The 14,124-nt window shown below is 42.5% G+C and overlaps 1 protein-coding gene across 6 annotated transcripts in view; it reads right to left on the reverse strand.

Moving 5' to 3' along the window:
• Positions 1 to 2,388: 2,388 nt before the first annotated feature.
• Positions 2,389 to 14,124, reverse strand: part of AKAP1 (A-kinase anchoring protein 1) — a 68,885-nt gene continuing 57,149 nt past the window's right edge. For all 6 annotated transcript variants that reach the window (XM_087925794.1, XM_026710279.2, XM_087925783.1 and 3 more), the window contains 4 exons: positions 12,497 to 12,564; positions 9,117 to 9,190; positions 7,174 to 7,239; positions 2,389 to 3,968 (listed from right to left, as the gene is read on the reverse strand). In XM_087925794.1, the coding sequence (XP_087781920.1) occupies positions 3,906 to 3,968; positions 7,174 to 7,239; positions 9,117 to 9,190; positions 12,497 to 12,564 (271 nt within the window). In that variant the 3' untranslated portion in view covers positions 2,389 to 3,905. The remainder of the gene's footprint in view (positions 3,969 to 7,173; positions 7,240 to 9,116; positions 9,191 to 12,496; positions 12,565 to 14,124) is intronic.

Below are 14,124 nucleotides of genomic sequence, written 5' to 3' on the forward strand. Positions count from 1 at the left end.
AAGGCCTTATCACAAGCTGGCTCACTCATTTGACTAAAGCACACTATCAAATACTTTATTTTAAAAAGCAGGCATGGAGTTAACTCAGTCTTGGAAGAGGAATACTGTATTCACCATGTTTCATTGATCACATGCCATCCAGTCACTGTCAACTCTTAGCAACCACGTAAGTTTTCTCAGTTATGACCTGCCCCCAACCTGGTCTTTCAGATAGCCCATCATTGCCTCTGTGAGAGTCCCTCCTCCCCCTCACTGGTGACCCTCTTATTGCCTTACCTTCCATCTTTCCCAGCATCCCAGCCTTCTTCAGAAAGCTCGGTCTTTGCACTGAGTCCAAAATAGGACGATTTCAGTCTGACCCTCAATTGAGAACTCTGGGATTGATTTCACCCAGTTCCAAACGCTCCTTTTGTGCACCAAAGCCTTCGTCTTCTGCACAACACTGATCCTAGAGTGTGAAACCAGGCTGTTTTTGAAATCATTATTTTGTTGTTGTGGTGGTCTGAACTTGACATCAATTTTGTTCTGAAATCAGCTCACACTCCCTACGGGTCCAAAATGATCAATGTCAGTTGCAGAGGTGGTATTCGGCAGGTTCTGACCAGTTCTGGGGAACCGGTAGCAGAAATTTTGAATAGTTCTGAGAACCGGCAAATACCACCTCTGACTGGCCCCGCCCCCATATATTCTATGCCTCCCATTGAGTCTCAGCTGATTGGCTGGGTCTTCTTTTGTTGTCCTGCCCAGGAGAACAGAGCTGGAAAGCAGGATAGTGGGGTGGGGAAGGAATGGGGATTTTGCAGTATAACCTTCTCCTGCCATGCCATGCCCACCAAACCATGCCCACAGTCGGTAGTAAAAAAATTTGAATCCCACCACTGGTCAGTTGATCAGTTTGTCCACTTGTCTGGACTGGTATAGGATCTCCTCCTCATGCAGGGGGTTGGACTAGAAGACCTCCAAGATCCCTTCCAACTCTGCTATTCTGTCAACCTTATTTTGCACTTGAAATAGATGTTGAATGCAGGGCTGAACGTTTATCTGGAAGATAATCCCCATCTTTTAAGCCTAATAATTTTTGCTTGCTTGCATTTTCTCCTATGCACAAAAGCTCATAATTCAGATCCTTAAAGAGTTTAACTAGCATCATTTTGGCTATACAGGTAGTCCTCGACTTACAACTATTCCTTTAGCACCATCTGAAGTTACAATAAATGAAAAAGTGACATATGACCCAGGTCCTCTTAAGTCATAACATCTCCCTAGTCACGTGTTCAAAATTCAGGAGTTTGGTAATTAGTATTTATGAGAGTTGCAATATCCTGGGGTCATGTGATCATCTTTTGCGGCTCTCCCAGCCATGGGGAAGTTAATTTGCTTAATAACCCTGTGATTCGCTTAACAACGGCAGAGGCTCACTTAAGAGGGCCTAAAAGGTAGTAAAATCAGGCATGACTGACTTAACAAGTATCTTGCATAGCAACATAAATTCTGGTCCCGTTTCTGATGGTAAGTAGAGGGCCATCTATAGCAGAGGTCTCCAACCTTGGCAATTTTAAGCCTGGCGGACTTCAACTCCCAGAATTCCCCAGCCAACAAAGCAAAGCTGTCTGGGTAATTCTGGGAGTTGAAGTCCGCCAGGCTTAAAGTTGCCAAGGTTGGAGACCCCTTGATCTATGTTCTCTCTGGCTCTTCTCAACCTTTCCTGATTAACCATTAGTGAAGGCCGGGGTAGCAAAACAAATAGGAAGGCTTTATACAATCGTACCCCTTTCCTTTCTGGTTCTTCGGCAACTCACTTCATGGCAGCCATTTTGTGACTGCACTTGCTGCTGTAAGTTTACTTAGAGTTTACATTTTCGTAATGGTTGCAGTATGTCATGGATATTTATATCCACTGATCTTGTGATTCTTTTTGTACACCTTTGAGTTGCAGTTGTGGCAATTTAAAAAAAAAAACACCAAAATAAAGACCCAAACTCTGATATTAGGTCAATGTTTCTCAACCTCATCACCTTTAAGATATGTGAATACGTGGAAATGAGGTAGTGGTTACTGCAGGCTACTTCTGCTGACTGCCAGCTGACTGCAATTTGGCAGTTCAAATTTCACCAGGCTCCAGGTCGACTCGGCCTTCCATCCTCCTGAGGTTGGTAAAATGAGGACCCAGAATGTTGCTGATTCTGTAAACTGCTTAGAGAGGGCTGTAAAAGCACCGTGAAGCGGTATAAAAGTCTAAGTGCTATTGCTATTGCTATTTCAACTCCCAGAATTCCCCAGCCAGGGAACTTTCACAAAGAAATGAAAAGTTAGTTCCCTTACAAAATTTGGCCAAGTTTTTTAATCAAGCACCTTAATCATACAAAAGAAATCCATGACACTAGTCCCTCACATTTAGAGGCATTTAATTGCTGAAAATCTTAAAGGTCGACTGATTCACACAATACTTTTTTTTTTCTACATCTTTTGAGGAAAAGGGTTTTGCCATACACTCCATCTTCTATATAAGATTAATATTTCAAAAAATCTGTAATAGAATTGACATACATACAAGACATTTTTACATTCTCTCCCTTCGGTAATAACTCCCAACTCAGCAACCATGTTTTAAATTCATTTATATTTTAATAGTATTAAATTAGCTTAAATTACTTGATTCTTTTTTTTTTTTTTTAAATTCCACATTTGAAACCAATCTAAAAAGGAGCAAAAAGAGAAAAAAAGACGTCACTGCAATATTAATTCCAAATGTTACTCGTTTTTCCCCATTCAGTCAGATCTGTACAGCAAAAAAGCAATAAGAATTTGCTGATTACTCTTCCTACCATACAGCAAGCAGGGGAAAGAATCATGCTATACAAAGATCAGAAATTTTTTCACGCATTCTAGTGTTTTAAGATGTGTAATGATACATCCTGAACTATTTCTCTACATAGGACATTTTGGTATGGAAAAAAAAATCATTTCATTTGAAGTTCCCTTTTTTAATTCTCCAGTATTTTTTTTTCTCTTGTACAAAATATTACAATGATTTTTATATATATTTACATAGGTTTTTTTTCCCAAACAGCTAGAAAACAGTGATGTCTTACAATCAGGCTTGGCGATCCATTTTTCTTTTCTCTGTGTATTCAACATGACTGAGAATTTTAAAAACGCCGCAGCTGTAGTGGTTGAAGTCAAATTCATTGTTTCAGGAGGTCTGTAAAACATATCCTGGTTTCTTGCACAAACCAAGCCTTAATTAAAAGTGAAGTCACAATCAAACAAGGGGCATGTGGCTTTCCCTAGAACCAAAGGGAAGGCAGCTAGCTTTTGTGGTTAGAAACATGGATATGCCTATTATATCGGATGTGCTCCCAAGTTTCAAATATTTTATTAATTTTTTTTGGGGGGGGGGGGCGGGGATTTCTGAATCAAATTTATCTCCTATATTTCAAGTCAGTTTAATGTCAAGGCAGCAGTCACTTTAGGAAATTCAACACATGCCTTAAACCATACACAGCCAACCTGGTACAAACCTCTTCGCTCTAGTATTACAATTATTATTTTCTTCTCTCTCTCTCTCTTTTTTTTTTAACAACTTGACATTTAACCAGAAGGGAAGAGCCAAGTTTTAAAGCTGTGGTTTGTTTCTGTTTAATGGCTTATGGTACAACTCCCTGTCTTTTCAACAAAATGAGGTATGCAATACAAACTGTGGTCAGTCAGATGAATTCATCACAAATCGCTGGTGGAAATAATGACTGATTTGTGTGGGGGGAGGCGGAGGTGGGGGGAGGGGGGAGGGGCAGGAAGAGGGACTACAAAATCCTAATTTTGAAACAGTGCCAAAAACAGGAAAGAAAGTCAAAGGGACAAGGGAAAAAAAGAGAAACAGTCCAGAAGATGGGCTAAGGGGTTTGCTAGTAGCTTTCCACCCACTGAGCAAATCCTCGTTCCACCAGTGTTCGGTTGATGGACACCAACTGGAACAGAAGACAAAGAGAAACTTTAGTGAGTGATGCCAGCAACAGTAGAGGAAATGAAGTGATCTTGCACCGTCAGATGTCAGCATTCCAAGTAATACGCCCATAGAAAGCAGAACTTTGAGGCAGGCTGATTCCTCAAAGAACAAATTTATTGGAAACATCATATTGGCACAACTGGTGAAAACTGACTCTGATAAGTTCCCGCAGTTTTCATCAAATTAAAAAGTGAAAGTATCCGCTTCCCCCCAGGTCAACAATCCCATTGTCCAATAGAGGTGCTGGCAGGTGGTTTGGTTACTTCACTCTAGAATGATCTTGGCTAGAATGATCTTGGTTCCCACAAGAAAACGTCTTACAGTGGAACCTCGGGTCATGACTGTAATCTGTTCCAGGACTACGGTTGCCATCCGATTTGGTCGTAACTGGAAGCACACCCATCTGTGCATGCGCAGACCAAAAAAAAAAAAAAATGGCACCAAAGGAGAAATCGCTTCTTCTCAGGAAATCGCAGCGATTTTCAGGTTTGCTTGGTCACCACCAGAAAATCTGTTTGTGACCAGAAGCAACACAGAAGCAAAAATTCTGGTCGTTACCAGATTTGGTTGCAAACAGAAGCATTCGCGACCCGAAGTTCCAGTGTATTTTGACTGCAAAGCCGAGCTATCTAATTTCCCCGCTCCCTTTCTCCCCCTCTGCCTTGTGGCAACCATGTAGCCTCGAAGATGGTCTCAGCCAGGTTCACTTCAGAGTTGACATCAGATACATCATGGCTACATGTCTATGGAGAATCTCAATCATCTAGGTCAGTGTTTCTCAACCTATGGCCTCTTGAAGATGGGTGGACTTCAACTCCCAGAATTCCCTAGCCAGCATGCCTAACTAGGGAATTCTGGGAGTTGAAGTCCACATGGCGCCAAAGTTAAGAAACACTGATCTAGGTCATGGTTGTTGCAAAGGTGCTTTTCCAAAAGCCAACTGGACTTTGTTTTTTTTCCTTTGAAAACCTTTCACCTTTCATCTAAGAAGCTTCTTCAGTTCTTACTTGGTGGGGAATGGAAGGATTTATATTCTTTGCCGTCATCTGGTCATTACCGCTCTGACTGTCAGTTGTTAGGTCTCTGACAGACTCTCGAAGACAGACTCCCTAAGCCACCAGGGTCTTATTTTGGGGGAATGTCATCCACTGACTATCACTTGCGTGTGTCACCTCGGCCTCCTTTTCGCTGTCAGAGGCCTTCAGGAACTTCTTCTTCTGCGGCCAGCAAGGCTTTCCTGAAGGCCTCTGCAGCCGATAACAGAGCTCCGGATCGACCCGGAGGTTTGTTATCAGAGGCCTTGCCGGCCTAGCCAGCTGCAGAAGAAATGTGCCAGCAAGGCAGGTGTCGGGGTGTGTGATGCCTCACCACAATTGTCCAAAAGTAAGTAGTAGGGCAGCTCCACCCCCTCATCCCCACCCTAGCTTAATTTTTACCCATGCACTCTGGAGTGGGTGGGATCTTAATTAGGGCTTATTTTAGGGGTAGGGCTTATATTGGGCACACATGTAAAAATCAAGCTAGGACTTACTTTCAGGGTAGGTTGTATTTTCAGGGAAACAGGGTATCTTAAGTGGAAGGACAGTACAGGTAGCCCTTGCTTACTAACCACTCACTTAGTGTCTGTTCAAAGTTATAACAGCACTGAACAAGAAGACTTATGAGTGGTCCTTGAACTTATGGCTGTTCCCCCAGCCATGTGATCACCATTCAGGGTGCTTTGAAGGCCCCATACTTGTACAACAGTTGACCTGTCCCATTATCACGTGATCGCCATCTGTACACACCTGATAAGCAACATCACTGGGAAGCCAGCCAGAGGTCACAAGGCACAGTTATAAGTTGACTCACTGAACAACTGCAATAATTCACTTAATAACCGCAGGGGAAAGTGACACCACAAGTTCAGCAGTCACACAATGTCTTGTTTAATGACCATGTTGCTTAGCAACAAAGTTTCCAGTCTATGGAGGTTAAGGAAGGACTACTTAGGTATACACGCATTTCATTAAAAGTGAGGTTTATATTTTAAACCAAGTCTCTCTAATTTAAATTAAAAAAAAATTCCCCATCCTTTTTGCCTATGCATAATTGACGTGCTCTTCCACCAAAGAATACTGGTAATTTTTTAAAAAAATATTACTGAATTTATCTGAGCAATAAAAATTCCATGGCAGGCAGCTTTAACATGCTACACACTTAGCAACTGATTTCACTCAAAAAGGATACGTTAACGCTCAGTTCAATAAATAATCTCATTGTAAATAAAAGATTTTGTCTTTTGATTAAAAGTCCATTAAGTTAATGTTAGAGTAACTCTCACCTGGAAATACTAATCTCCTTTGCCACTCAATTCCTGCCAAACATGCGCCATTTGAAGGATGAACAGAAAAACTTATCTTTGTACCTCCTGATAAAGCACTAATTTGTGGATTTTCTCTATTTTAGCTTTTGGACAGGGAGGAATTTGAAGAAACCCCAAAATGGGATCTATCATTCCTGAGTGTGACGAGCAGATGGATTTTTGTATGTGTGTGCACGAACAATATAATTTTTTTTTTCCAATTGGGCTGGCCCCGTTGCTTTCCTTTCTTTTATGTTTTGCAAAAATGTAATAAGAAAGAATTCCAAGAAAGGCATCAGTCAGGCTCCATCAAAGCAGCTGGGATCCTGAAGAGTGAAACAAAGCTGGCTTAGTTTTCCCCACATTGTTTGGTGCTGTCTGCGTGGATAAGGTGGCTTGGCATATCCTGTGAAGGGGCTTACAGACTCTGTTGCTGTCCACCTAAAGAGATGCAACTAAAGAGGAGACCATCTGTCCACACACCAAGCTGGACTGAAGGCTGCAGAAAAAAGTTGGTGATGTCCACCTGCACCCTGGATGACTGGAACAAGGCCAACCAAGAGCAGGTGGGACATTTGACTGAGATCCAACATCTCTCTGGAGTACGAAGTCTCGTTGTTACTCTTTCTATATCTACGCAACATCCCCAAAGAAAAGCACCCTACTAGGAAGTCTACTAATGCACATTTTATGAAGGATCTCTCCTGCTTTCAGTTCAAAATCACCCAGGTCATCATAATAAGTGCACTGGTGATTCAATTCCGGGATCACTGTGGCACATTATGGGCCTGTTCTCCCAAAATTGATTGGATAGCCCACATACCTCATCTCCTATCATGCTCCACAGTTGTATTAGTGGCAAGCCCGTTGCACTGTCGTAATTTGTAACCTACAAATAGAAAAGTCAGTTAATACCTACCAACAGTGAATGCATGACTGATGTCAGACACAAAGAATCAGGATCATTTGTGAGATGACAGCATAGAAGATTACTTCAAGCCTCTACTGAAGAATTTGGTCAACTAAAGTTTGATACTAAATTGGCACAAGTTAAGGGTCAGTGGAATTCAGGAGAGGTTGGACTTGGGAGTGCTTGTGAGAATGCCACAACTCTAAGCTGATGACGCATTTAATTCCGCCTCCCCTCAGCTCTGCCTGCTCTTCTCCTGCAGGTGTCTCCTTGAGCCACAATGTTAGACAGGTTGCAAAGGATCTAAAATCTTCCTAGATTGTCACTAACAAGGCCACTAAGATCTTTTCACTGAGCTCTGGACAAGAATTTGCCTAGCTTATGATTTATTTATTTATTGTATTTAAGAAGCGCCCATCTCCCTCACAGAGAGACTGTATACTGAAAGCACAAAACACAGGACTTAAAATTTTAAAGGGGGAAAGAATGTTAAAAATCAATTAAAAGACGAGAGGAGGGTTTCAGGGTGCTAATTAGCCCCATGACTGCATGTTCCTCTGCATGACCAAGCAAGGTTGTACAGGCCTTCCACTTTTCGGAAGGCCAAAAGAGTGGGAACCCACCTCACCTCTGGAGAGAGAGCGGTCCACAAATTGGGGGCAACGGTGGAGAACGCCCATTTCCTGGATCCCAGTCAAAATTCTTTAACTGATAAAGTCTATACCAGGGGTCGGCCACCTTAAATACTCAAAGAGCCACAAAGGTCCTAACCTGAAGCCCACCGTTCAATTCTGAAGCTGACCGGAAGTCCGGTTCTCCCATCCTAGAGTCTCTTAGTGCTGCATCCTTTTTCCTCCACCTGTCCTAACCAAAAGACCTATCAATTGTGGGACCAACTGGCGACAGGAAGCTGCAGCAGAGGGATGAAAGAGTCACATGCGGCTCCAGAGCCATGGGCTGCCAACCCCTGGTCTATACCTTTCCCGACTGACCAGATGAACTGGTGTAAAGGATTGAAGATGGTTCATAGACCGTAGATAACCATATCATATAGGGCTTTATAGGTCACAACCCACACCATGAATTGGACTCCGAATCAAACTGGCAGCCAACACAGCTCATACAGGAAAGGTGTTATAATGCGCCATTTTTTGGGCACCCAAGATTGCCCACACTGAAACTTCCAGATACTTTTCAAGGGTAGAATACATTGCCATAGTCCAAGTAGTAGTTTTGTGAAGAATAGCTTATTTATTTGTATTCTGCCTTTATTATTTTTACAAATATCTCAAAGTGGCAGCCCAACACATCTTCCTCCTCCTATTTTCCTCACAACAATGACTCTGTGTGGTGAATTGGGCTCAGAGAGAGAGGGACTGGATGAAAGTCACTTAGCCAGCTTTCATGGCTAAAGTGGGACTAGAACTCATCGGCTCCCACTTTCTATCCTGGTGCCTTAACCATTTAGACCAGAGGTCTCCAACCTTGGCAACTTTAAGGCTTGTAGACTTCAACTCCCAGCCAACGAAGCTGGCTGAGGAACTCTGGGAGTTGAAGTCCACAAGCCTTAAAGTTGCAATGGTTGGAGACCCCTGAAAGTTTAAAGTTTAGGGTAAACTTTATCAACATCAAGCTGAGTTTGAACAAGCCAAGGGCAGGCTTAATGGCAAATGCTGTGGAACATCAACTCTGATGACTGAGACATCAAGAAATCTGGAGTCTACACAATTTATTTGTTTGACATTCACTTCCTCACTCATTAATGGGAAGAAAAAGGGTTTCTCACCACAAACACTTTTTCCCAGGTTTCATCAAATCAAAGCAGCTCTAAGCAACCCACCAGATGTTGTACTTACCTGTGCAAGTAAGGGTGTGCCCCTGGTCATTTCACTAACAGCCGTGTCAGCTTCAGATGAGAAGTTATCATCATCTTTCATAGAAAAGGAGAAGGAATAATTATTCAAAGAACAAAAACAAGCAATACAGAAACTTCCTGAAATCTTTTTACTGGGTTTCATGCCTTTTATTTGGGGGTGGGGAGGGGAGAAGGGAAGAGAGGGAGGAACAAGAAAGAAACAGCTTTAAAAAATTACCCAAAGAATGAAAATCCCTGAAGTAATCAGAAAAGGTGTTACACAGAGCGTACGGTGCTTGTATGTAAGCCCATCTGTGCATAATCTGAGCCTCAACATTTTCATATGCTTTAATTTTCATAATTGGCTTGGTGGTGGCTAATTGGATTTTCATAGTATTTTGGTTAAAAACTTGAGGGTCAGCTTATACATGGATGGGCTTATATGCAAGTAAATGCAGGTACTTTTAAAAAGTATTACCAAATACACTTGCAGGTTAGCATAACCCAATTTTGGGGGTATATTTTGGCACCTAAAATTCTCAGTTCATCTTCAAGTATATATGGTAAGTTCCTGAGTTCTTCTAACTCTTAAGTCTGAGCAGAATCCGAACTTAGTCCCTCCTATCATTTTCTACCAATGCACTTTATTGATTGGCTGGATTAATGGAGCTGCGTTTCAGTTGTTGGGTTATGGTGCTTGCTTGCCACTTTAAATTTTGTGTCCTGTACAGCTAGTTGTTGAGTTATGACGGTAAGCTTGCCAATCACAATCGTAACCCATGATTGGTCATAAAGCACTCAATTACATGACCAACTGGAATTTTTTTACTGTAGTCATTAAGCAAATCAATGGTTTGCTATAGGCCTAGATTTGCTAAAACCTGAAAGTAAATGCCAATTTTCAAGAAAAACATTGTAAAATAGCAGCAGCAATAGCACTTAGACTTATTACCATTGTATAGTGCTTTACAGCCTTTTCTAAGCGGTTTACAGAGTCAGCCTATTGACCCCGACAATTTTGGGTCCTCATTTTATCCAACTCGGAAGGATGGAAGAGGCTGATTCAACCTTGAGCCAGTGAGATTCGAACTGCCAATTTGCAGGCAGCCAGCAGGCAGCCGAAGTAGCCTGCAGAACTACACTCTAACCACTGCGCCACCGTGGCTCATAAAATGCGATCATGTGACTGCAAGATGCTGCAAATGGCCCTATATGCTGTTTCTAAACACCTAAAACTGCAGTCTTGTGATCACCAGGGGGACGACAACTGTCATATCCTCAAATCCAGTTCATAAATCCTCCCTCAAGGTAAATCCGTTATAACTGAAGAGTCGCTAGGTGACTGGTCGTAAGTCAAGGACTACCTGTATGATATATTATGTCTATTTTAACCTTACGTGGGTGGGGGGGTTGCTTATTATCTGGGTCTACTTTTGGTATGCTGGCCACACTAATTGAGTTGGGCAGCTTTAGTAAACTAGTTGATCAATAAACCAATGGGGAACAGAATGTAGAAGGACAAGCACTGCCTGGGGGTGGAGTCAAGACAGTAATCAGCCCAGAGTCCTTACATTCTCACAGACTATGTCCAACCCCCTCCTGAATTCCATTGACTTTTATCTAGTGCCAATTTAATGCTAAACCATTTGTTGACTAGCTTCTTGTTTATAGGCATTAGCAATAAATCAGCTTAACTAGAGCTTAACGTGCCTGACACAGATATATAATCACTTAAAAAAGGACTTCTTCTCTTGTGGCTTTCTCACTTCTTCTACCTGCATGTCTGAATGTTGTCCTGCCCAACACCCAAGTTTTCCTTGCAAGCAGAAACAAGTAGGGATGCATTGGGAAAACCCTCTTTCAGAGGGTTTTAAGGTGACTGTACTTCTGTTCCCCATTTGTTTATTTATTAACTAGTTTCATAAGGCTGCCCAACTCCAACAATGTAACTGTGGGCCTTGTACCACACCAGAGGTGGCATTCAGCAGGTTCTGACCAGGTCTGGAGAACCGGTAGTGGAAATTTTGAGCAGTTCAGAGAACCAGCAAATCCCACCTCCGACTGGAGATTTTACAGTACCCTTCCCCTGCCACAGCTACCAAGCCGTGCCCACAGAACCGGTAGTAAAAAAAAATTGAATCCCACCACTGTACCACAACCCAAAATCAAATAATGAACCAAAAAAACCTACATAACATGTAAACATATATAAGAAATACAGGAGAAAAAAATTAAAAATTGTGACTAAATGTCCCTATAACCTAAGCAGTTCCATATCCAGCTTTGTGTTATATAGAAATACGACCACTACATTATTTTTCTGTTCAGAGACCTCACTGCAGGATACGTTATCTGGAAGTATCTGCCAGACTTTAGAAACATAGACAACTGATGGCAGAAAAAGGCCCAGTGGCCCATCGAGTCTGCCCTTTGAGTTGTTTTCTTTTTTAAAATGTTGAATTTGTATTTATACCACCAAAGAAATAAAGAGAGACTAGTATAGATCTATTTCAAGCTATTTAGCTCGTCATCTAGCCATACCCCTCTGGGATTCGAACCCGGGCTACTTATATATTAGGTAGATGTATTAACATGGGCTCTCCTTGCTTTGTCGGTTATAACAGGGGAGAAATTAAGTGCTTTTTATCAGGGCAACCTGGTCTACCCAAATATGGGACGAAGCATACTGAAAAAAGCAGAAGCAGTATGCTCCATCCCATATTTGGGTAGACCAGGGTGCCTTGATGAAAAACACTTAATCTCTCCCCTGGTATAGCTGACAAAGCTAGGGGAGCCCATGTCATGCCCCTGTCGGAGTCTGAATCAGAGGAGGAAGACGAACAGCTGACAGGGAGTGGGAGTGTGGCTCAGTTGGCTGTGGAGGAAACTGGGGAAGGGCAAAGTCCGGCTGGGCGGAGCAGGGGAGATGTAGAACAAGGGAGAGGGAATTCAGAAGAAGACCCAGGCCCACCCCCCTCTTCATCCTAGGGACGCAGGGAGGAACGGAGAAGAGAGCAATGACAGTTGCATGGCTTACGAGGGAGGATAGGGCCCTGATTCCCATCTTTCCAACCATGTTGAGTTTTGCCAAGTCTGAAATTCTTGCTCCTGCATTGCCAAACTAATTACCTCATTTTGCCTTGATTGGACATATAGTTACAGTTTTTGTTGACCATGTTTTGCACTTGATTCTCTGCAGTCAAAGGCTGTTCCTATGAGTTTTTCTCCAGCCAGAAGATAACCAGGACATTGGAGGCACAGCTAGAGCTAATAAAGGGACTCCTCCTGATAATCTGATTGTTTTGCCTTTGTGCCATGCCCCGGGTCATCACAGCCCATGGCTTAGAGGTTGATGCATCTTAGGTTTCTAGGGGGTATTACCTGGAAGTGGCACCACGTTGTCCAAAAGAACCTCAGCTCCTTGGAACGGCAGGGTTACAAAGTCAGACCTTTAAAAAAAAAGATAATAAGGAAATGAATTAGAAGAACACAGAAACGTCTATGTTTACAACCTGAGGCCCAAACCTTCCTTCTCTCTAGTTCCTTTGGGCAAAAAAAATGAGAATATTTTGGGCAGCAAACTACTGGGCTTTGACCAGAGTTCCCCCAAAATGACTAATACTAACCCTCAAAGTCCAGTTGGACTATCTAAGGAGTCGATGTTATTTTTGCCAGGAGTCCTTCATTTACAAACTCAGTTGAACCCAGAATTTTGCTTCCCATTGCAGTTGTTAAGCAAGTCATTGCATGATCTGACTCAATTTTACAACTGTTTTTACAGTGGTTATTAAATGAGTCGTTGCTGTCATTAAGGGGATCATGGGGTTGTTAAGCAAACCATGTGATTGTTAAGTGAAACCAGCGTAAGCTGTGACCAGCTCTTGGTTCAATGCGGCCTTAAACTTGGTCCCCTGACTACTTTTAGCTGTGTCTGTGTGTCTGCCCAACTTAAGAATTTTTTGTATTGTCAGAAAGATCTTTATTGCTAATACAGCAATGTACCAGAATTTTGGAAGTTGGCCAAGCAGTTTTCAAGATCAACTAACACTTAGCATGACTAAGCTAGAGTTCATTTATTTAGCTGTTTGTTTTTTTATTCCAAGATCAAGTCACAGAATTTAAGATTCCTATATACATATGTAGTGTCAAACCCTTGGTGGAGACTGACTCTCAGGGAGAGGAGGAGGGAATGGAAGTGTGGCTCCGGAGGTTGTGGAGGATGAAGGGCAGAGGCTGGCTGGGCAGTCAGAGGAGGACCCAGGCCCATCCCCTCTCCATCCTAGGGCACGCAGGGAGGAGAGGATAAAGGAGAGATGTGGTCTACTGGGGAGGAGAGGGCCTTGATCCTCTTCATGGGCTGCAGTTGTGACAACTGAATAAGAGGACAGACATGCGTACGGGCGAATGCTGGAAACAAAGCATGGAAATATCTCTAGTTTATTGTTCCTCTCTGAGTTTGGCATCCTTCCCAGTGTGTGTTCTGATATCTGTGGATGTCTTCAAGCCCTTATCTTGCCTGGTTTGTGTTGCTTTTTACTCTTTATAAATTAAATGGCATTTCCTCCTTCTTGTAACTGCTTGTGTGGGAGTTTTTTTTTTTATCCAGTCAAGGATATTTGGAGTTTGGAAGTAAAGTGAAGGAATAAAAGGGGCTTCACCTGTTTTTTGTGACTGTGTTTATTTTGTATCCCACCCTGGGCCATCACATGTAGGAATACATACAGGTATTCCTCACTTAACAACCACAACTGGGAGCAGCAATGATGTTGCTAAGCAATATGGTCATTAAGAGAGATATCAGGTAACCATGGCTGGCAATTTTGTTGCTGGCTTCTCCATCGACTCTGCTTGTCAAGACATGGCTGCGAAGCATGCAAATGGCAATCACTTGAGTAGGGGGTGCTGTGAGTTATAAACATCTGCCAATTGTGAACCCTTCGAATTTCAATCACATAATTGTAAGGATGGTTCAGCCAAACTACCCACCCAATGAAAGCCAATGTTCTAAC

The sequence above is a fragment of the Pseudonaja textilis genome, chromosome 1 (assembly GCF_049901715.1).
Source record: "Pseudonaja textilis isolate UNSWEBS1 chromosome 1, rPseTex1.2, whole genome shotgun sequence".
Classification (NCBI taxonomy): domain Eukaryota; kingdom Metazoa; phylum Chordata; class Lepidosauria; order Squamata; family Elapidae; genus Pseudonaja; species Pseudonaja textilis.